Genomic DNA, 23572 nt, shown 5'->3' with positions numbered 1-23572 from the left:
CTCCATCTTCCTTGTAGCTGCCCTTTAAGTACTGGAACACTGTAATAAGCTCTCCCTTAAGACTTCTCTTCTCAAGGTCAAACAGATCCAGTTTTCTCAGCCTCTCCTTGTATGCCAGGATCTCCAGTTATCTGATCATCCTCGTGGCTCTTCTCTTGACTCTCTCCAGCTTCTCTGCCTCCTTTTTGTGCAGCAGCGACCAAAACTGGACGTGGTACTCCATGTGCAGACTAACAGGATCTGAGTAGAGCAGGATGATGGTTTGTCTCTGCTGGTGATTCCCTTGTTGATGCAACATAGCATCCTGTTGGCTTTCTCAGCTGCTGCAGCACAGTGCTCATGTTGAGCCTGTTGTCCACCAAGACCCCCAGGTCCCTTCCCACAAGGCTGCTCTCTAGCTAAGTAGATCCCAGTCTGAACTCCACTGTTGGGTTCTCTGTTCCCAGGTGCAAGACCTTGCACTTCATAACTTTCCTGGCAGACCACTTATTGAGTCTGTCTACATCATCCTAGAGGGAGGCTCTCCCTTCTGGGGTGTCAACCTCTCCACTCATTTTGGTGTCATCAGTGAACTTTATCAGAGTGCTCTTGATCCCAACATCCAGGATGCTGTTGAACAGCACTGGCCCCAGGATCAATCCCTAGGGGACTCCAATTGTGACTCATTGGCAGCTGGAGGATGAACTATTTTCTATCACCCTTTGGTTACAGTCTGTCAGCCAGTTCCCCACCTACTGCACAGCCCACTTGTTCAGGCCATGCCAAGTCAGTTTCTGGAGGAGAAGGCTGTGGGGTACTGTATCAAAGGGCTTGGAAAAGCCCAGATGGACCATGTCCACTGCTCACTGTGCATCAGCCGAGTAGGTTACTTTGTCATAGGTGGTAATCAGGTTTATTAGGCATGACTTGTCCTGATAAATCCATGCTGTTTTTTTCTGCTTATATGTTTCAATTGATTTGTGACAGTCCCCAGGAGGATTCACTCCATAACTTTGCCAGGGACTGAAGTGAAGCTAATGGGTCTATAATCACTTGCTCCCCGTGCTTCCCTCTCCTCTTGAGGGGATGAACTGGTTTTTGCTTACAAGAAAAAAATCCCACCATTCACTAGTTCCTTTTTCCACCATGGAAGCTTCCCATGGGATCTCTTCCAAATGAGCATTGAGCAAGCTGAAGCTTGATCTTCTAAAACCTAAAAGAATGAACCTTCGTTGTGCTCAGCAGTATCCCAAACTCCACAATATTGTGTTTCCTGCAGCCAAGCCTGTCACTAGAGAATGTCACAGAGCAGATATTTTGGTTAGTGAGAAGTAAGTCCAGCTGTGCCCCATTCCTCATTGGCTCATGCAACATTTGTGTGAGGAAGAAGTCTTCTACACGTTCCAAGAACTTGACAGATGTCAGGTGAGTTGCAGTTTTGTTCTTCCAACAAGTTTTTCAGTGATACCTCCTGTATGCTAGGCTGACCCTAATCCATATATCAGACTGACCAAATGTTACACCAACAATAAGTTCCTGAGTTTACGTACAAGGTCTGTCTCCCTGTGGCTCATAACAAGCTTTTGAGTTAACACTCGTTCAACCAGAAGTCACCAGTCAGACAGGGCAGCTGTGCAGATGCAATGCACTGGCAACAGCTCTACTAGGGGGGACCCCAGCAAGGTGTCTAAGTACTACTGACACTCTGAAAAGTCACCTCCTCCGTAGCAAGAGCTGGGGAGCAAACAGGCTTTGTGCCAGTGGGTTATCTACCCACGACACTGTGTAACAGGGCACGATCCTGTGGAACTTGCAGACCTAATGAAATAAACATGTTGACATCCTTGATTATGCACCCTTCTGTTTCTGTTTTCTGGCAAAACCTTACATATTTTTATATTCTTTGATTTTTTATTTAGGACAGATACACATTTTGTGAAAGATAGTTAAATCCAGAACCTAGGAAAGGATCCAAAGAAGCAGTATGAAGAGACCATAGCTGAAAGGTTTCAATGATTAATTTAATTGATTACTAAACAAATGCAAGACAGACTTCCTTGGTTCTCAGGTATCAAAATCCCATGTCTAAAGTAGAAAGAGTGACTCTGCAATAAGAGAGGTTTGTAAGAGCGAAGTCAAGCTAGTCCCAGATTGACACAATTTCCAAAAAGGGATAATTAAAATCATTATACAGAATTAAGTTCACATCTTTTTCATATGTTTCTTTATAAATATTTTTACACAAAGTAAATAAATACAAGGGTGAAATGGTTGTGGTCGAAACCTCTGTGCTATCTAATGGATTTGTAATGTAAAATCTAAAAAAATAACTGGTCAAACAGAGCGTGATTTAACACACATTTTATAAGGACAATGTAACGAGAGGTATGCGACACGTGTTTTTGTTCCACAATGCATATTGCTTGCTTAGCAAAGTGCTGGAAGCTGCATCCCTTTGTGTGGAGGCAAAGAATAAAAAGGCATGGACAAATAGGAGGCTATTTTAACCACACATACAAAATGGCTGTGTAGTCGCACAGAACGGTAACACAGAAGTAAACATGGAAGTGAAACAACTTCAAATATCATTCCATTTTTACAAAATGTCAGGCTCCCTAAAGCTGAATAAAAGAGAAGCCCACATGAAAAGCAAATTGTCAACACTGTTCTGACAACAGTGAAACCAGTAAACCTGCTAATAAGACCAAGCCACCAAAAGTCCATAATAAACGATGACAGAACTTTACGAAATGTCCCTGCACTTATCATGAAGATTCAGTGTGGTGACAGTACTTCAAGGTGTAAGTATGGATGGAGTATGGAAATACAATTCAAACCATAAAAAGCTGATGCTATCAATGGATTTGTAGAGACTTCCATCAATCTCTGCCTTACCTGTCACAGCAGATTGGCTACATTTTGATACCAATCAGAACATCTTTCCCTGCTGTCTTTTCTTTTCCCTAAAGGCAGTTAAAAAAGACAGGTTCTTTCTCTATGGTAACCCCTGTTTGTACAAAATATTAATGCAGATCTTAAATTCAAGTTATAAAACGTCCATATACGTCACAGACTTAAAACCTCCCTAAACATTTTGAAACAATGATCACTGGGTTTGAACAGTTTAAGGCTGTCAGCATGCTTTGGGGTGGGGACAGATATGATCCTGAGAGAAAGATCATGTCACTAAAGTTCAAGGAAGGACAAAAATACATCTACACATGGCTTTCTGTGTCAGTTTTTAACAAATTCAACTGTATTTTGCCATTTAGACCTATTTCTGTGTATGAAAAATGCTATATTGCACTTTAATAAAAGTGGAACTAAGAAGCATGCATTAAAACAGAAGTGAAGGGGAGGACTGCATTTTTCCTTGCTTCCAACAATTTTGTTTTGGCCTGAAAAGCACAAGAGCCACAAAGACCAGCTGCATGAGGATAAAAACCAAGGCTGGTTTAAGAATTTGTTCAGTCTAGGAAGTCTTCTGATTAAAACCAAAAACCAACAAAACCACCCAAAACCAAAATCATTTTCTAACATATTACAGGATAATGTTATCCTTCTTTCAAAAGGTTTTATAAAGAGCTTGTCAGTAGATGAGCTAATTAGGGAATCTGAAAGGGAACGAAGACAAATCTGTACTGTTGGCATCTGTGGACTGTGCCTACTTTTTATCAGCCCTCCCATCTCCTTTTCACCTGACCCCGCAAGCATTTCTTTGAAAACAGAACACGTAACTATTGAGTTTTCAATGCAAACAAACAAATATGTGAAAAACCTTTCTTCAGAAATAATTTCTAAAATCCACGATTTGTTCAATTAGTCATGCTGCTGTCTTGACTGTTGAAAAAGCAAAGTCCATAAACCACTTTAACATTCTGTTTCTGTGGATGCATTTTCCTGCCGAGCTTTCTGTTCTTCTGTTGCACTGCCAAATGCTACCACTAAATTAGTTACGCTGCTGGCGTGTCCTGGTCTACTTAATTTGTCCTTTACAGACTTGGCTTTTCGAGGATGGCTGTGCAAACTCTTTGACCGTACTGATGGGAATCCAGAAGTCCTTTCTGGCTTTACTGATAACAAGTTCTCTTTCTCAGCCTTGACAGTGGCAGGCTTAGAGGTATAAGAGGCACTCATACCTGCTTCACCAGCATCACTGTCATCATCTGTGTCCATCTGTAACTGTTTCTGCTCTGCTTGCCTTTCTGCTTCGCAGACAACACCAGGGTATTCTGGAGGACGTTCCTGAGAAAGTTGCTGCTCAACTTCATATTTCCACTCTGTGGCCCATTGTTCAATCGTAGAAGGGCACACCTGATCCATAATGGTACTGTATTCTGCAGTCCAGTTGTTAACCCCTCCAACCAGCTTCCCACCCTGTGCAAATATAAAGCTCCTTGACTTCATCATAGTGGTCTGACAAGTACTGAACGTTTCAGGAGGAAAATAGTGCATCGCTTTAGACTTATCCAAGGGATAAGAAATGGTTGCTTCTAGCTTGGCATGTTCTACTTTTAACTGAGTGTTCTGAAAGTCTGGTCTTGGTACTGACTGATTGTTCACAAGAGCTTCCATCTGGTTTATACTTGGAGGAACCATCCCATCACTATTGAAAACACCCTCCTTTTCATCCCCAGAGCCACCTGAACCAGACTGGGGCTTGGAAACATTCTGTGCAATTTCTAACGTAGATTTGCCATCATCTGCTGCCGTGATAGCATTAGCACCAGAGGTATACTGGAGACTGGCCTGGTGTTCTGGAACCAGCATCCTCGGGTCTGCTCCATCTTCTTTCGCATCAATAGAAAGGGCTTTTTTATGCTGTCCCATGGCTGGAGACATTGGAGTGGTACTGCCATCATATGTCAGCTCATCGCCACCGACGTGGTATCTGTACATGCTGTACCCATCAGAGCTGTTAACACTGCTTTGCCTTAGGAGATACGCAGCATCACACTCAGATGAAGCCCGTGAACGTGAATATGTCAGCTCAGATTTGTCAATACCTGCCAGCTTCTCAAGAGCATTCACCATCCGACCAGATAGTTCTTCCAATTGAGAGAGTCGCAGGTCGACTGTTTGAAGAGAAGCTTTCATGAAATGTTCTCTTTCATTCACTTCTTCCAGCCTCATAGACATATTTTCAACTCTGTGGGGTACAAAAAGAGGAAGCGCAGAACAGAAGCTGTGGAATGGTGCAGTAACCCCTTACAAGCATCCAACTGCTGATCTCTTTGCAAGGCAGGATTTTGTGCTAAGTATCACTCACCATTATTTTTTCCTAGCATCAAAAGCATGTGCACTTTCTTGTCATCTGTGCTCTCCATAATTCACAGAAATCTACTTGAGCTTTGCCGTTATTTATGTGCCAGGAGAGCACAAGAGTTGCAGCCCTTAGGGACAGCCTACTATTAACATTTCTGAGTGTGTCACCCACTTCACTTTCAGTTGTTCTCTTTCACTCTGAAGCTTTCATTAATTATATGAAAGCTGTTTTGCAAAACCACACAGGATGACTTAAAATGGCATCAAGGCATGCTGTAAAACAGGTTCTGTAGTTGTACAAGAGATAACATACGCTGGTGTGTATGGGATTGCTTTTACTCTTGAAATATCTTTCTGTTATGTATCAGTTGAAGGGAGTGGAATTAATGTCTCAGACAATTAAAATGATATTTTCCCATTCTTTTTCATCATTTACATTGCAATGGAGGTTATGGTACCAGAAGAATGCATATACAAGTAGTGCATTAGGATACACTAGTAATTCAACTGTGGAAATAGGTCAACATTCTTGTGATCTCACACACAAAAGATGACAAAGCATTTGGAGGAAGAAGCCATAAGAAATAAGCAAATCTGCTTTGTGGTCATGGACCATAGTGAATCACTGAGGCTTGCCACCCCTGATTTATTCTCTGCCACAATATCTAGGATTTTGACAAATTTCTGTGGATAAAGAGCATGACAGAAACCACTCAAATGAATGTAGCAGATTTCATTTGGTTCTCTATTCTCAAACTTTGCATATATTAATGCGAGATATTCAAGGCCTCCCTTGAAAAGTATGATGCTTGACCTTTAAATGATTACATGGCTCACAGAGCTACTTCATAAAAAATGATAGCAGGATATATATGGAATAGCTCATCATCAACATACTACGAGATTGAATAAAGTGAAAGTGTTTAAACTGTGTATATTTTCCCCGACAGTAAGAATTTTTCATCATTTCAAGCAAGTGACAAAAGACCTCATCCTCTGACTTGAAAGTGCTACCAGAACAGGCAGAGCCTTTGGGAACTGTGCTGCCAAGTGACCTGGTAGAAAACTGCTGCTGTGTGCTTACACAGCAACAAACATCACCTAGTCCTCAGAACAGCTGAATGATTTACATGTGAATATTCCCCATCTTTTAAATGGGGAAGTTCATACTGAAAAGCTAAATGCTTGTTCAAAGCTTCCAAAGGAATCTGTGCCAGAGATTAAAATTCAGCAGCTGTGAGTGCTGGGCCCTAGCGCAAACCATAGGTCCAAGGGAAGAATCCTCAGTGCTTTTGTCAGAAAGCTCCAACATGTTTCCCACGGGTGGATGACTGCTGGAAGCTGAACAAATACGAATTTGCTCAAACAGATAAAAAGCGTGACTGTCATCCGAGAGGAAAAATACTTGTCACGGACAAAAATGTTCCTATGCCAGAGCTACCCAAGCCAGCAGCCTTAGTGACAAACCAGTAGGAACAACAAAAAGCTTGCTCTTGTGAGAGATGCACCCACAGAGATATTTACTCAGGTTTCAGATCAGCTTCTGAACTGGTGAGAGGTTTCTTCTACATCTAGTCTTTTGTACTTGAACTCAACTTTGGTTATCATGAAGACACAAAAAGCCAAACACTGCTCCAGATAAACGGTGTGAGTTTTTTTTCTCATAATAGGTACCTTTCAGAAGTAACCCTGATGCGTTCATCATTAGATGATTGCTGCTCATCCTCTTTTTCCTGGAAGTACTCTTCCACACACTCCTCTTCAAACTCAAACAGTTTTTTTAGCTCCTCATCATTCAGAAATAACTCTGCAAGACAGAAATAGAAAATATGAGTTTCCTTTTTCAGAACTTCTGGCAATCAATTTCAGTCCAATTTAGCAGATTGTTTTGGACAGCCCTGAAGGCAATGTAACGCATTATGGCCATCATCTGCTTTTGTGACCATCCACTCAAGCCTATATTTTCTCTATGACATCTGCACTCTCTAACAGCAGAGACAGACATTGAACAAACTGACTAGATTTTACAAGATAAAGTCAGTCTCTGCCAGTTTGAGTGTTCCTTTATTTCAATGTTCTTAAAAGGATGACTGTTGTAGGCAACAGATCATCAGATGTAACAGGTTGTTTCTCAGACATTCTTTGGATAAGAGTGCTGTGTCAAAAATTTCTAATCATGTAAGGAGAATGTGAGGAAATTATTAAGTCTTTTTATGACTTTGCCTCTTTGGGCCTGGTCAGATTTTAAACTTTTTTTTTTTTTCCTTTTTTATTCCTTTTTTTAACTCAGAAACACATTATGCAGAAATGTAATTACTTTCAAAAAAGTTTCCTGTGAAATGTAGAAATACTGAGTTAATTATAATCTCATTATTTCTGTGAGGCATAAGTTACTCAACAGTTTCAGATGATATTAGGAGAAGAATCTCACAGTTCTTCTGGGAAACAACAGATCAGTCTAACATGGAGAAATGAAAGTGGGGATACACTTAGACACAGGTTGCTCACAATCACAGAGCTGACACTATAGAAGACAGAAACTGATTTTGATGAGATGCCATCTCACTGTTTTAAGAAAGCATGTTAAAGAAAGTCTTCATTAGCATCACAGCACTGCATATTCTCAGGAGCCCAATGAGCTGCTAAGTTGATTAAAATTTTGTCGCTTTCTGTCTTCTGCAAACAAATTTGTCCATCAACATGAACCAATAGTTCAGCATTGGAAAACCTGCTGCTTTCTGCAAGTATGGTGCAAAGAGCTCAGTGTAAGGAACATTTCTTGCATACTCAGTCCCCTGTCTCGCTCATCCTGGTCTCCTTCACCCTTCCTGCAGCGACAGCAGATTCGCTTGATGATTATGTACATGTGGCTGAAGATAATCATTGGTGGTGGGAGGACAGGTCTGTCATGGAATGTCATGATCAGCTGGTACCGCTGGAACTTCCAGACCTGGTTGGATATTGATTTTACCTCAAAGAAGGTATTGCTGAAAGGGAACATAGGTACAGTTTCTATGAGGCCTTTAGAATTATTCATCATCGAGCATGTTGAAAAAAGCAGCAGCGAAATCACAACGTGAAACCTCATGACTTGCTTGGTTTAGCTCTTTGATGCTGCTGCTGAACTAGTGATTAACATATTTAGCTACTCCTTTGGAAGGCAGCAAAGCAGAAGGTGCTCTGCATCCCTAATGTGCCACCCAGAACAGTCTATTTGCTCCTGCTGCATAAGGCCCTTTAGGTGTCCGTGAAAAGAAACTTGCACAATTTATGAATCCCATAATTGGTATTTCGGGGCTTGGTTATAAAGTATTTCTGTTAACACATGCCAGTACTTGATATTGCACAAAGTATTAAATCCGTGAAAGGCATTTTGTATGCTAAACCCAGAAGCTTCACATAGTTTGCCTTTCATATGCTAATCAGCTTGACCTACATAGTGGACTTTTCAAGTTTTCACAAAAAGGCCTAAATTCAAAGTTTTTTCAGTGAAGCTTCTGACATAACAACACTGCATGTTCTCATAAAGGTATTTGGTTTTGGAAGTCAAGGCTTCATAAGCTTTTTCCCAAAATGAAATGTTATAAATATCTTTGTTTTGTAATTCTGTGGATATGAAGGAGAACGATAGTCCCGGCTATGAAATACCAATCAGGGGAAAGCCAACCTGATGTTCTGTCTCAGATAAAACTTTTCAAGCAACTTCAAAGTATGTTCAGACAGCTCGCTCCAATTCAGCACTTTTTTTCTAACTTCTGTCCACTTGTTTTCTAACTTCCTGTGCTTTCAAATATCCACATTGACAAAACCACTTAAAGCATCTCTGTGAAACCAGAGAATTCTGATACACATATCTTTTCTTTTCCTTTGCCTTAGTATACATGAGATTATTTACCCATGATGAATGACACTCTTCATTCTGTGTCTCCTGCATAGCAGGAATTCCTCAGGTAGCTCTCTCCCTTTCAAGCATGCTGGGATGGCAGGAGTTAACAGCAGGAACTAGTTCCCAACCTGCTGACTCCTTGGTCTCTAGTCAGTAATAGCTACCACTGTAAGGTTCTTCCCCCTCCCCTGGAAATGTGACTGTCATGTGAGCACATACTTGAAGACAGCAATCAGCAGGTTTACCAACAGGATATTTGCTACCAAGAGGTAGCAGGCCATGATAGCAGGAGTGAGCCAGGCCCCTGGTATACACGGAGGGAGGCGTTTACCATCATCATCATAAAGATTGTCCCCACAAGGAGCTGAAGAAAAAACAGAAAAGGTATTTTTCTCAAACTGCTGAATACTTGAAAGTGCTATTCACATTTATTTAATGATGGTGCATAAAATCTACAGAGCACTAAACAAATGTATTTCCAGTAGGAAGTACGTAGAATCTCTGCTTCTAACTACAGCATACAAAAATCATTTCCTATACCAGTGAACAGGGAGGAAGCTCCAAGTATGCTCCAAGTATACAATATTGCTTTCTCTTCAAATTCACAGGGATTTTTTTTTCTCACAGTAATAGCCTAGAACAACATGTTAATGTACACATGCACATATTAATAGTGGAATTACAATAAATTCTCCAAACTTGTGTGCATATTTTGCCAAAGACACAAAAGGAATTACTTAGTGGTCACAGGTTGCTGAGCATAAATTAAACCTTTATCAGTGCTCTGGGTGCAGTAAAAAAGCCTAAACGATCCTGGCCAGCTTCCCCTGGACTCTACACCTTACTCTCCCCCCCAACTCCTGCCCCTGCCCCCTGGATGGACCTTGGACCTGTGTTTGTCCCCTGCACAGATCCTTCTTCTGCCCCTTGACTGGACTCCCTAGATAGACCCTAGCCTGTTACTTTTCCTCTCTAGAGCTTTTTACATGGCCATGCCACCATTTGCTTTCCAAATTTCTATTTCCCTTATTTTCCCTATTAATTCTAAATTTTACTTAATATTTTAAACCAAAGAGAAAAAAATCTAAAATTAAAATGATCTAGCAACGGTAAAATAGACTCATAAGCTAGAGACAAAAATTAAGAATATTGATCAAACTAACATAAAATAAGTGCCTGAAGTTATCCTAAGAATACTTAGGTTGTGTTGGGGTAAGAGCTGTTTTGGAGTTAGGTAAACGCAGCAAATGTGTTCTGTCTTTAAGTGCAGTACCAAACTAAGCTATTACAGTAGAAAACCAAGATTCACACCTGAATATTGGATGAGCCACTACAATTAAAATGTCATTATCTAGAGAAGAAAAGAATTAATTAACATATTCATCAAAATGAGATCATCAGCTCTCCACAGACTTACGATTAATTTCCATGGCATAGACTGAACAGCATTTCAAAGGAAAATGAAGCAGAAAGAGAAAGAAAGAAAACAATAAAATAATATAGAAAAAACAATGAACCCAAACAAAAAAGATGCTTGAAAATACATTTTTGCCACCAAGAAAAGGTAAGCAACTCAAATTTTAGAACAGTAGAGATATTTAGTTGATAACAGTGTCTTAGTAAAAAATGCATTGAACTCTGCAATTTCCTTTTCATGTTGTTTTTCCCAAGTGTTACATATGGCAGTGAACTCCTGATAGCAATTAGAAATCACAAAATGTTTCTGGCGGATGATCACTTGAATATCTCAGGCAAGAAAATAAAATTGGTGGTCACCACAAACACAAACCAACTCAATTACCACACAAAATCATTCCTTTAGTTATTATGGAAAAATTTCTTCTTACCTCCCCCCCCCCTCCATCCTCCCAGGAACAACTCTGGCTTGGAGTCTGGCTGCTGCTTCTATTGAATATCTCTGTTGTCATTAATAGTCATGATACTGATGTTATTATAGCATACAATATCAGCAAAACCTATCTTGACTACCAGTATGGACACCTGCTGCTAGCCAGCCCCTAAATGGTTAAGAAAAATCATTCTTGTGAAATTAGCTTAGCCAGGCTTTGATGTTGCTCAAGAATATGTTGTTGTTGAGTATTAGATGCCAGTAACTTCTTGCTTAGGAACATCTTCTAAACAGAATGAACCAGACAAGAACATCCTTGGGTTGCATTACCAGCAGGTTAGGGGAGGTAATTATTCAACTCTTCTCAGCTCTAGTGAAACTACATCTGGACTTGAGTACCTTGTTCTGGGCTCCCCCATAAAAATCAGACATGAACATACTGGAAAGACTCCAGTACAGGGCCACAAAGATTATTAAGATGATTTGAGCATTCAAGAAATAATGTAAGACTGAGAAATCTGGGATAATTTAGCCTGGAGAAGGGTCAGAGGAGATTTTTTTAGCAATGTTATAAATACCTGATGGTGGGTGACAGTTAAGAAGACAGAGTTAGAGTCCTCTCCGTGGTGTCCAGTGAAAGGACATGAAACAGTGGATAAAGATATCAATATGGAAAATGCTACTTAAAGCAGATTGTCCAAAAAAGTTGTACAGTCTTCCTCCTTCAAGATACCAAAAACCTGACTGGACAGTTCCTAAGCAACCTGCTCTCATTTATCCTGCTTTGACCAGGAAAGTTTGACTAGATGATCTACGAAGGTGCCTTCCAACCTCAGTAATTCTGTTGTGATCTTCATCTATAGGTGCCATCCTATTGTCAGTCAAGCTATTGGCAAAATTCCAAATGTCTTCTTTCAGATGAAAAAAATGATGGAATACTTTTTCCATTTTTTTTTTTTTTTTTTTTTTTTAACACTCATGGGCTTTGGCAAAACTACCCACAAGCACTTGACCCAGAGTCAGCTTAGACAGCACATAGCAATCATTTCCCAATGAATTCTAAGTTGGTTTTCTGGTGTGTTTACAGAGAACCATGGAAAGATCAGATTACAAATTTGGTATTGAAAGCAAAATGATCTTCAGAAGTCAGTCCATAGACTCCTAGAGATAAGACCATCATAGAATAATTACAACGCAGTCTAGGTATACCAGCACAACTCCCTGCACAGATATTTTTATCTTATATTAAAACAACAATAAACCCATACATTTCCAAGTTAGATTATATTTAAGGTACTGACACAGCAAACCTTCTGACCTGGGAAGGCTGGTGGAGAAAGCAGCTGGAAAGCCAAACCTTTTTCTCCAAAGTCTTTCACAACACTGAAGAACAATTTCTGATTCATAGGATGCTGAATATAAAACTGAGAAATGACTGGAAGCATGAGACACATCTGGGACACCATTTACACTAAAGAGATGAGCACTGTTGATAAGGTGTGAGCTTTGATTTATAAAGACACTGAACTGTCTCCAATGACAATCATGATTTGTCCAAAGTGAAAGGATTGAGCGCACATTATAATGCACACAGGTAAGGGATACCCTGTTGCAGTCTATTCCTCCCCTTGGGAAAAAACAAAACATTTAAGAGATCCTGAGCTTATCCTGGCTCACCTGTGCACTGGAACTGCAGTATTAAGACTGGCCTGACCTTTTGTTTTTCAAGAGGAATTTACTGTATTACAACAGTAACGATCCAAGCATTCATAAGGAAAATGGAGCTGATATGATCTTTTGAACAGTGTACACTGCTCAGAAGTAGACTAATGACATTTTATTCCTTTCTAAACAATTAAAGTACACTCTAATGAAATTTGGTCTAATGGTTTCTCATTATGATGGATATGGTTCTTGACTGAACTTAGACCTTACAGCTTCTTCAGCCTTCCTGCATGCATCAATGCACACAAACGGTTGAAATAACATACACACAATGCTTATATTATTTCAGATAAAGTGCAGACTGTGTAATACACACTAGAAGAGGCTGCCAGCTGCATGTTTGACTATCTCTACAAATCTCATGTATTAACAAAGACCTAGCAGTAATATGAAAGTTTCCATCTCTGCTAAAATACTGACAGTAATATTTTAAAACCGTGCAGCTTTTATATAAGAAAGGTTATTTCCACACCCAAAGCTAATCAAGCAGAATTTTCCTTTTTTCTTTTGTCTCTCCATGGGTGTAGAAAAGAAGAATATGAGTGATTCATTAAAAACATTTCTGCAAAGAAGATAGATGTATCAATGGATAGATGTATCAATGCCTGAGCTGGGAGTTGTAGATGAAAGGATATGTACATTTTAATCTCCTCTGCAAGGCAGTTAATTTTTTTCTCCTTCTGTTGGAGCTGACTATCAGTAAACCATTGGTTCAAAAGACTGTTTCAGAATGACCTCTGATGATCCCTGCAAGTAAACAGAACACTTAATATCGTTATACTCTTGGATAGGAGAGTATTCCAGGTTACAACACTCTCGGTGATATAAGGTTAAATATAAGCTGAGAGACAGGACATGCAGGTGGGAACACAAAATTGCCTGGTCTCTAGCCTGCCACACGTAAACAGCACCACCATTATAATAATTAAGACAAAACACTACTTCCAAATTAAAAACAATAATTAATTTGGATCTGATCATCTGCCTCAGAAACAGGAAACAGACTCTTACTATGAATTCTACTCTTACGGTCTATCTGGTCTGCGAACACCTCTCCATAGATCATCCAGTAGGGCATGTAGAAGATGTTGCGAGCCAGTCTCCAAGAAGGCTCCTCATCTGGGTGCAGAATAGCTTGGCGGGCTACTCCAAAACTCATCAGAACCACAAGCATGATGACCACAAAGTACAGCATATCAATCATCTGCACAGAGAGACCATACAGAGGCTCTTACCATGACCAAGTAGTGCAAGAAGCACCAGCATGTCTGCTTATCAGCGTGCATTAAAGTAAACCAGAAAGTATAGAGAGAACAAACACATGCTCCTGGATAATTTTCTGGATTTTTTATTTATTTATTTATTTACTGTTACAAGCTAAGCATACCTAAAAAAAAAAAAAATCAGTAAAAACAGTCATTTAAAGGAATACTACACTAATATTTAAAACTACTTAAAATGCTAAATTTTTTACTATCCCTGTTCTATTTGGTGTCAAGTGCACTATGCTGGGCTTTTCAGCAAAGCCCTCTCCTGTTTTTTTGCAGCTGACCCTTCTGAATTACTGCAATGGCTCTGGGAGGCTGGTCACAGATTGTTCAAAAAGAAAAAAACAAAACAAAACAAAACAACACCAAACCAGAAAGAAAGAGAGGAGAGAAAGCAGGAGGGAAGCAGAGAGAGAAAGAAGGGAAGGGAAGGCAAAAGGGAGGCATGGTGGAAGGGAGGGAGAAAGAACAGAAAGAAAGAACAGAAAGAACAAAATTTAGGCACTAACCATCTTTCCAATCATCATGACGTAAGGTCCCAGATATTTGTTCACACCAAAGATATCTAGTACTCTAATGTACCAGAAAATTATATCTACGCAGTAAATCACTCTTCCATAACCCATGTAAGGCTGGTTCTGCAGGCGAAGAATTGCTCCGATCAAAAATACTGAAATAGCCACTAGGTCAGTAATATTCCAGTACTCCTGGAGCCAAACTTTCACTTTTTGGCTCAGCTTGCCAGGCTCTGACATAAGAATCTGAAACAAACAAACAAACAAACCCAAACAATAAAAGAATAAATAAATCATTAAGAAAAACTCCAAGTTACAGTTTTGAAGTAACAGTCGTGAAAATGAGACCAATATTGACACATTCAGTAGGTGTCTGAGACCTCCTCCATTGCCAACACTATGTGTCAAGCAGCAATATTTTTAGCTACTACGAAGAAAACCCTCCTTTTCACAGAAATAAGGAATGGTTTATGTAGGAAAGCACCTAGAAAGTTTATCTAGTCCAGCCCCCTGGCATAGGCAGAGGTTGCTAAAACCCTGCGAAACCTGACCTCCAGTACTGAGAGGAATTGGACATCCACAACTTCTCTGGACAACCTGTCCCAGTGCCTCACCACCCTCATCATAAAAAAACATCTTCCCCATGTCCAAGTGAAACATACATTCTTTCAGTTTAAAATATTTGCCCCTTGTCATGACACTACTGGCCTTGGCAAAAAGTCTTTCTTTCTTATAAGCCGCCCTTACATATTGAAAAGCTGCAATAAGGTCTCCCCCAATCCTTCTCCTCTCCAGGCTTAACAACCTCAACTCTCTCAGCCTGTCTTAATAGCAGACCTGTTCCAGCTCTCTGAGCATATTTGTAACCCTCCTCTGGACCACCTTTTCATCTTTGCTTCTATTTTGGCTTTATTGCACCTTTTTTTTTGAGTGTTGCAGGTTTTAAAGAATAATACTTCAACTAAGAGATCTGACTTAGTGTCTTGGCATCTCTGTTTATCTCCCAATGCAGTCAGTCTGAGATACAGGAATTGCAAATTAGTCATGGACAGTCTAAGTGCAAACCACACTACAGCATGTGACTCGAATAGAAGTTTTTATGCTTTCTTAAAGAGATCAGTCAGAGAACACTCCTGGCAATTTTCCCTAAACATCTCTTTGCCTACAGTTCTCATCAGGAACTGCATTAGTAATAGCAAGTCAACACCTACTGGGATTTTCTTCATGGGTTATTGTCCTGCCCTTCTTTGAAAATATGCGTAAGGGAATGACAGAATTAATTTTTACTACTGACCTTGGGACATTTTTGCCTGACCTTTCTGTCCAGTAAGAGAAGGCTTTAATGTACAGGAATGGGTTATCAATTATATTCTCTCCACTGACAGGCATTCTGGGACCCTGTGGATATGGGAATCTTCTCTGTCATGTATATCTTCTCAAGCCTTTGCACAAGTCCATGCTATTATTACCTCTCAGAGTGAGCTTCATTTTCAGCATTATGAGATATTGTTATCATCAGACATTACCTCTCTTACTTTCTCTAAAGCTAAGGTCACAATGTAGGAGATGACAATCCATTCCTGGATTGATGGCCATCGTTCCATCCGCACCAAGATGATATAATTAAATAACATCAAGTAACCAAGGTATGATATCTAAAAAACAAACAAACAAAAACCCTTTATGGTCTTCACATTCTGAATCCCAGGATCCTTTCACAGTTAGTCAATATTCAATTATCTGAGATGACTTGTACACACAAACACAATAGCCATTTCTTTCCTCCACCCTGTAATAATGTGGTTGAGATAATCTAAGCAGAATATTCTCTTTACGTGAAGCCAGAAGCATAAGGACTTCATATATTACTCCCTAGAACACCTCTTCCTATACTTGTTACTTAAATCCATCTGCATTAACAGTAGGTTTGCAGATATTTTGGTTACTTTAAATAGCCACTAGACTCAGGACCAAGTTTCTTGATGAGGCCTAATTCAGTAAGAGCAAAGAGGAATGCATCAACTAATCAAAGAAACACCAAACAGCTCCCCTTAGCTGAGGCCTCCATAATCCATGAAAGCAAAGCATTCCTGCACTGTGACACTCATACCAACATGTATGAACACTTACATTGGGGCACTGTATGAAAGATTAAGTTACTGAAGACACTTAATTGGGCAAGAAATAAGATTTTATTCTATGAAGGGAGAATATTGCTATTTTAAAGCCCTTCCTATAGTTGTTACCCACACTGACAGAGGCCACAGGCCTCCAGTAGCTGAAAGAATGACAGATGATGTGGAACATATGATCTAGGCAGCTGAATTATCTCATTTGTTAAAAGAAGCAACAGTTCCAAACCACTTCAAAGCAGGTCCTTTGTGCCTCAGGCTTTTTGATTCTACCTAAAATTTAATTTCTCTCCACTGTGAAACCATGTTTGAGCTTTATTTTGAAATTAAACAGGAATTTTGTTTTCACATGATTAATTCAGGCAGCAGAAAGGGATCGGTATGATGTTTAGTGACTATGATGTGCTAAAACTAAAAGCCTACCTAATACTAAAACATAGTAGTATCAAAATTCCCAACTTGGAATAAAAAAGAAACCAGTATCCTTTTCACAGGGCACAAAAAAATTACGAGCAGTATCATGATTACTTTTTCTGTTTTGTTAAAATGCGGTTTAGTATGGATAATTCTTGATGCACTAAGAAGAAAATAGGACACTTGTCAAAAACAAATGTTTTAATTTAGATTGGTTTCAATTATTTAAACGAGAAAAATACCTATGATGTGTTAACAGACTGGAATCTTTGCTTCCATCTAAGTCGCAGTCATCTGAGACTGCAAATGGCAGTACTGATACTGATAACTAGGGGGTTAATTCTTGGGTCCTAAAGAATATTTCAATGGAAAACAGGAGTCAGAACCTTTAGACAGTAAGATAATCCAGCCTATTTTCAACTGAGAGACTGGATCATGGAGCTGGCACTGAGTCTGGCATACAATTAGCCAGGACTCCTTCAAAGTGAGCAGAAGCTTTAGAGGCTGACAGCGTAAGGGTCAGCTTTTCATTCTGTTTCATCATCTGTGCATTTTTCTCTGAATAGGAGTACTTTCATCAGATCAGATGATTCCATGAAATCATCAGTTCCAGGAAAATCAGTACTATTTACTTACTTAGTTCATACATTGGAACACTTTAAGTTTCAAAGGCATAAGAAAAACAATCACTATCAGCTTTACCATCACGACTTACTGTGTAAAACCAAAATTTGACAATAGGTGCGTTATAGAATTCATAGATCTTTGTTCCAATTGGAAGGCTTTTCTGTTTTTTCTTTCCATTCTCTTCGTCCCCTTTTCGGGAGCCTGTATCTGCATTTGCATCCTGGAAGACCAAAGATGTCAGTTTTCATCAATATACAATAGTAAAAACATGAAGTTTTCCTCAACTACAGCCCCAGCCAACAGTGAACTGCAATACGCTTTTGCTGAGGAACAGACCTCTTTTTAAAAATGGAAATATACAAATTCCATAAATTCCAAATTCCATAAATCTGTGCAGCCCCAAGAATCCAGGCTACTCTTCCGCAAAACTATTCACTGCCTTATTCCACTGAGTCAGTTGAGATTTTGACCTGAGTAACCTATAGCATAATAAGAGAAGTTGGAAAACAACACCCTTGAGATATTGAAACTTCCCAATAATCTGCATTACTGACCGCATTTTCCTCCTCCTTTTCTTTGCCTTCTTCATTTTCTTTTGATGTCTGGTAAGAATAATCATCGTAACTCCGAAACTCTAGGAAAAGGATGGTGGGAGGGAAGAGAATTCCCATTATAACCTGTACAACAAGAAAGAATTATACTCAGATGGCAATATTTGTTCATGTTAATAGATTTCATAGCAAGACAAATTCCATAAAGAACATTTTAATTAGTACAGTATTCATGATACTCTGCTATTCTCAAATCTACAAAAATTAGTAAGTAGTAATATGAAGCATTGTCAGTAAAATCTTTGTATGTGGAGATGTCACCTGGAAGGCTTCCCATCTCTGTGAGTACACTGCAGTTAAGAAACTGTGCTCCAGAATTATAGCTGTGCTGAGAAATTCCACAGCTGGAATTGGAATGGACACAGTGGTGGTTGGAAAAGGGCTTCAGATTTGCTACTGGAACTTAAGGTTACTTTAGTCACTTAGTATATTTACTTTTAAGAATTAAAAAAACCTGTGAAAGGGAAAAGAAGCTCTGCAGATAGCACCAGAAGTGTTCTTCTATTATATAAGATTGCTGAGATACAGGAGCACAAGCACAAGTTGTAAAAATACATAAGAAGAGAAAAAAAAAAATGCAGGTAATGAAAGGAGAACATTAGCAGGTTTGTCAAGCCTTTGGAGGAAAGAAAGGAAATCAATAAACAGAGTTAGAGGGCACCATAAGGCAGTCTGAGAGGCCAGGCAATTGCCTGAAGACTTCAAACAGGCTTAAGAGGGAGACAGGGAAGTGGAAATAAATTGAGAATGACTGAGTGCAATGTGTACATTAGCAAGGTTGGGAATATGCCCTAGAAATGGAAGCATGGCAGTTTGTCAGGAACAGGGAATTTTGAGGAAATAAGGAGGCAAGGCTGAGTGTGGCACCATCATGTTGGGCCTCCATATGGATGACAGCAACTGCATGATACAGCAAAGAAAGGATTATATTAATGGAAATGCATACAAGCAAGCACTGCTCTGCTTCCTTTACATTGGCTCACTCACGTTTCTCTTTTGTGCCAGCCCCCTTACATTACTCATTTGTCTTTTAATAAATCCAAAACCCAGGAAATAGAAAAATCAGTAAGACAGAACGTATCAGCATATGACAGAAGAGGGAAATAAAAATTGCATATTTCCACACAATGCATTTGCACAGATTACAGACTTTTCAACACTGGGTCTTGACTCTGTCTTCTGGTACAGTATTAAGCAATCTAAGAAATATGTTTCCACTTCTGGTTCTTTTTCCCTCCATTCCCATTGTGTGATCCCTTAAATGGAAATCTTTTTGCTTGTCTCCAACTAATTTTAAATTAACTGCATATGTTTTCAATGAACAGATCTCATAATTCATTAAAAGATACAACTTTGATCTCAGACTCCAATCATGCTGAGGCTTTTATGGATTTATATTTTCCTTTGCCATGGGGTGATGTTGCTTAGACATCCTGAATTTGGAAACAAACAAAAAAATTGCTTCGGGACAGGTATGTTCTTATAATACCTATAACCAGGAAGTCAGTTAGATCTATGCATACAGTCTGTTTAAGGCAGTGTTATATGCTACAGACTATACCTTTGAAACCAACTGCAGAGCAGAAATACCTTAAGGCCTGGGTTTTTCCTCATGCGTAGTCGCCCCATCCACATATCTGTTAAAAGCATCTGGCTGCACGTGTGAGCAATGAAGTCCCTGTGTTTAGCTGCCACAGCCAACTTCAGACAGGTGGAATTACTCCAGTTTTTCAGTTCATAAGTCAGTAGCTTCATGGCAATCTGCTCATCGTGTTTATAGGACTGGTCCAGGAGTTCTACAGCCAGCTGGCCAAAATCTCTGAAAAATTCAAGATAGGACCAATGAAGTTTTAGTTGGAAATTAGTGTCTACTTGCACTTCATGTTTTAATTCTGTTCACAGGGGGGTCCTGTTTTTCCACACACATGCACAGCGAAAAGAAAACTGAGTCTCAAGCTTGATTTGGGATAGTCTAGGAAAGTTCCCAAAAAATGTTTTAGTACCAGAGAGAATTAGCTTAGACTGATAACATTTGAAGGCCACTTAAGATAAATCATCAGATTCCCCTTTAATTTACATTAGTAAAACCCGAAAATAACTTTTTGATTTAAAAGTAGTGAGTTTTACAGAGAGAAGCTGAAGAAAGAATGTGTTCTGTCAGAAAAAATTAATTGTCTCCTTGCTGGCATTGCCTTCAGATTCCCAGACCACATTTTGGATTGTTTTTTTGTTGAGATACAGGCTCCAAATATCAGTCTGTGAACCTACATTCTAGAAATCAATTGTACTTTAATAAGGGTAAAGCTTCTGAGGAGGTCAGACAAACCCCTACATCAAAGTAGATGTATACTCTGCTCTGGGTCTACTAACTTAGAGTTGTTGTCCAGATCCTGAGAGATGTCATCCACCAGCTCGCTTTCTGAGGACTCATGGGCCATAGATTTGTACAGTTTACAGGCCACAAGTGCCTTGGCCATGGTTTCCTCCCCTCTCTGCCAAAGGAACAGTGCCATCTTCTGCCGTTTCATCAGCACAGCCCAGACCATCAGTTCATGAAAGGGATACTGAAAGCGGCTGACTTCTGGGTCATCGACATCAATATCAATCTCTTCCTCCTTTTTCTTCTTTTTCTTCTTCCCCTTGGTGGGTGGCTCATCATCCTGGAAAGCAAAGAAGAAGAGGAAAAAAATATTCCCATCAATTTTTAACTGCTTACCTGACAATGACACCATCTACAAAACAAGTACTGAGAAGACATGATTAGTTAAAATTCTAATTTGTTTTTGCCATTTGCTCCACTTAAGGCCAATAGTGGTAAAACTACAAAGAACATGTGACAGAGCATGCACTGGAACAGCACACACAGGTTAATATTTTCTTCACAGAACCATCTCTTGAGTAGTTTGTTACACGTCCAAATTCTTGGAAAAGTACATTAGAACCCTCCTGTATCAAAGGCATCACTTTACACTACACTGTAAGTAGATCTGTACTGCGTGTGTAACTGCACCAAGTTGATTTGCAGTGAATTATAAACTACTGAATTCCACTGCAGTGTCACTGGAGCTTTATCAAACCTGAAGTCACTGAAATTAGGTTCCACTGGAATCTCCTATTTATGATACCTGCATCTATTCCTGAAGACCAGTGCTGCATCTTACAGGTACTAAAGCCATTTTCAGACTGACATGCAGGTGGGCAGACTGGTAACATGCAAATAGAGAAGTCAAGCAGACAGCATCCTTAGGAACAGCAAGGTACTAAAGTGAGTCTTCACCTTTGGATAAGAAATCTCCTCTTTTGTATGCAGTGCAAATCGAAGGTTTCACTATCCCATTTCTTAAAGGGATAGAGAGGATGAGCCATTACTATGGGAACCAATATGGAAGTAAGTGAAGGGAAGTACTGACAGTGAAGCACAATCCTGAAGGGAGAAAAGCCACGATTGGCAAAATTAGGGTTTAAATAATGTAGAAAGAACATTGCATACACTGGTGTAGACAGAGCTCATCATCATTGTAAACCACGATTCCAATCTCACAAGTGGTTTGCAAGTAAAGCAATTACCATTCTACAAAATTAGTTGCCATTCAAGCAAGCTCAGCATAGTGTACTGTTGTCTGACAAAATATGAACTACAATCCAAATTCAAGGTTCAGTCTCACACTCGAAGTTCCCAAAGTCAAGCAAAAGTAATGTTAGTATTTCTTTTCACCTTTTCTTTCTCTTGGAAGAAGGGAGTGCGCTACACCCACTATCAGGTGGGGAGAACACTTCAGTTTGTCCCACATAAAACATTTATCACTGAAAGACATAGGGAAATCAAAATGTGCTCCTTAAGAAGCACCAAGCAACCTTTCTCTGGTCAACACTGATTACAGAGGGCTGCACCTCTAAGAAGCTGAAATTTTGAGCCTGAGCAATTAGAGGATATAAAGCTGACCAGAGAGATGAAATATCACATGGACTTTGTCTGTGGAAAAGAAAGCTGCTTATCTGCCCAGGGAAATGGAGGCTTTTGTGTGTGGGTAGAGTTCACATCAAATGTGACACATACACTGTGTTCAGATACTATCATGGCATTGCTAAAAGCACACTTCATAAAGAAATACACCCAGCTTCTTTGTGTAAATGCTTTCTTGGTCTAATGAGTACTTTTTTTCCCAAACCAACTACCTCCAACAGAAAGCAAGTTTTTAGGCATCATTCCAGAGGTGATTCTGATTCATCCAAAATTTTAACAGACACAGAAGTAACTGAGGCAGGAGTTGGACCAACATTCTGAATCAGCTTCGTCATTTACAAATCATGGCAGTGTGATCATGGTAGCAAGGATGCTTCCTAGTGGAGGACAGCATCTAACATGTCAGACCACTTTGTTTTCTCACTCAAGTTAAACTTTTTCTGTGATAAAACCTTATTTGTGCATAAATTGTTATCTCATGGTTAAAGGGCATTTTCCCTTACGAAAACTGCAGGATCATGTTCTCTTTTCAGTATCACTGATGTTCACATCCCAATGGTTAAAATCTAGAGTGTGTTCCAACATGGCACATGTTGTTACACAACTGTGCTCCAAACTGCCTAAAGATTATATTAAGCAATGCTTTAAGCAGCTTTCAAGAACCTACCCGTTAAAAAACGTCAGAAGTACTTCATGGGCTCTTTGCAAAACGGAAGATCCTGTCCAGTTGACATTTACTTCAATCCACAGTAAGAGTGAAAAAGCTAACAGAAAACTATGCAAATAAATGCTCTGATAAAAACAATATTAACAATAAGTCCAATTTACTAACATGCCTAAAAGTGCTTGTAGATGAATATCAGAAATACAAGGAGAAAGAAATTCAGTTATTTGGGAAGAAAAATTCAAAGACCAAACAACAATGAAAACCATTCTAATTTACAAATGTATTAGTAGTCATTATTAAGCTTACTCTTCTAAATAATTGAACCAATAATGGTACAGTTAATTTATGTCCCTCTTATTGTTTTTGCAGGAAACCAATGGATTAGAAAATATTTTCCATCATGCACTCAATTGAAATTCTGTGATTCAGATAGAAGAGTTAAACGAAGCATTCAATAAGACACTGCTCTGAGAATTAAATTCACCACATAGGCAAAAGAACTCGAAAAATTAGTGCTCCTAGGCATAGGCGGGGTAAAGATACTGATAGGGAACAGTAAACAAATATAATCACATTTCACACTTCTCAAAATTTCCCATCAAAAAAATACCTCTGTTCTATTGTGAAATCCCTGGTTTACATTTTATGTAAAAGGTTTACTTGGTGTGAT

The 23572-nt window shown here is 39.4% G+C and overlaps 1 protein-coding gene across 4 annotated transcripts; it reads right to left on the bottom strand.

Moving 5' to 3' along the window:
- Positions 1-1979: 1979 nt before the first annotated feature.
- On the bottom strand, positions 1980-21974 carry LOC139801109 (transient receptor potential cation channel subfamily M member 1-like). Of its 4 annotated transcripts, none has more exons than XM_071754953.1 (13): positions 21549-21974; positions 20642-20931; positions 19862-20090; positions 18215-18337; positions 17749-17880; positions 16014-16142; positions 14482-14733; positions 13716-13908; positions 10548-10568; positions 9350-9494; positions 8032-8231; positions 6919-7051; positions 1980-5128 (listed from the first exon to the last, which is right to left on the bottom strand). In XM_071754953.1, exons 2-13 carry the CDS (start codon positions 20815-20817, stop codon positions 3850-3852), a joined length of 3012 nt encoding a protein of 1003 aa, XP_071611054.1. In that variant the 5' UTR covers positions 20818-20931; positions 21549-21974; the 3' UTR covers positions 1980-3849. The 4 variants fall into 4 exon arrangements, with proteins under 4 accessions (XP_071611054.1, XP_071611055.1, XP_071611058.1 ...); XM_071754954.1 differs by having other exon boundaries at positions 13734-13908; XM_071754957.1 differs by lacking the exon at positions 10548-10568.
- Between the last annotated feature and the right edge of the window lie 1598 nt (positions 21975-23572).

This window comes from Heliangelus exortis, chromosome 11, assembly GCF_036169615.1.
Source record: "Heliangelus exortis chromosome 11, bHelExo1.hap1, whole genome shotgun sequence".
Classification (NCBI taxonomy): Eukaryota; Metazoa; Chordata; class Aves; order Apodiformes; family Trochilidae; genus Heliangelus; species Heliangelus exortis.
The sequence above is the reverse complement of the archived record's forward strand: the minus strand, read 5'-3'. Positions and strand labels throughout refer to the sequence as shown.

What these genes read in the sequence shown, in the direction of transcription:
- LOC139801109 (XM_071754953.1), bottom strand. Translation starts at nt 20,817, where the DNA reads ATGGTCTGGGCTGTGCTGATGAAACGGCAGAAGATGGCACTGTTCCTT. An exon ending in TCAAATTTTGGTTTTACACA is followed by an intron (nt 16,143 to 17,748) that starts GTAAGTCGTGAT and finishes TTTGTTTTTTAG; the next exon opens with ATATCATACCTTGGTTACTT. An exon ending in ATCAGGGTTACTTCTGAAAG is followed by an intron (nt 5,129 to 6,918) that starts GTACCTATTATG and finishes TGTACCCCACAG; the next exon opens with AGTTGAAAATATGTCTATGA.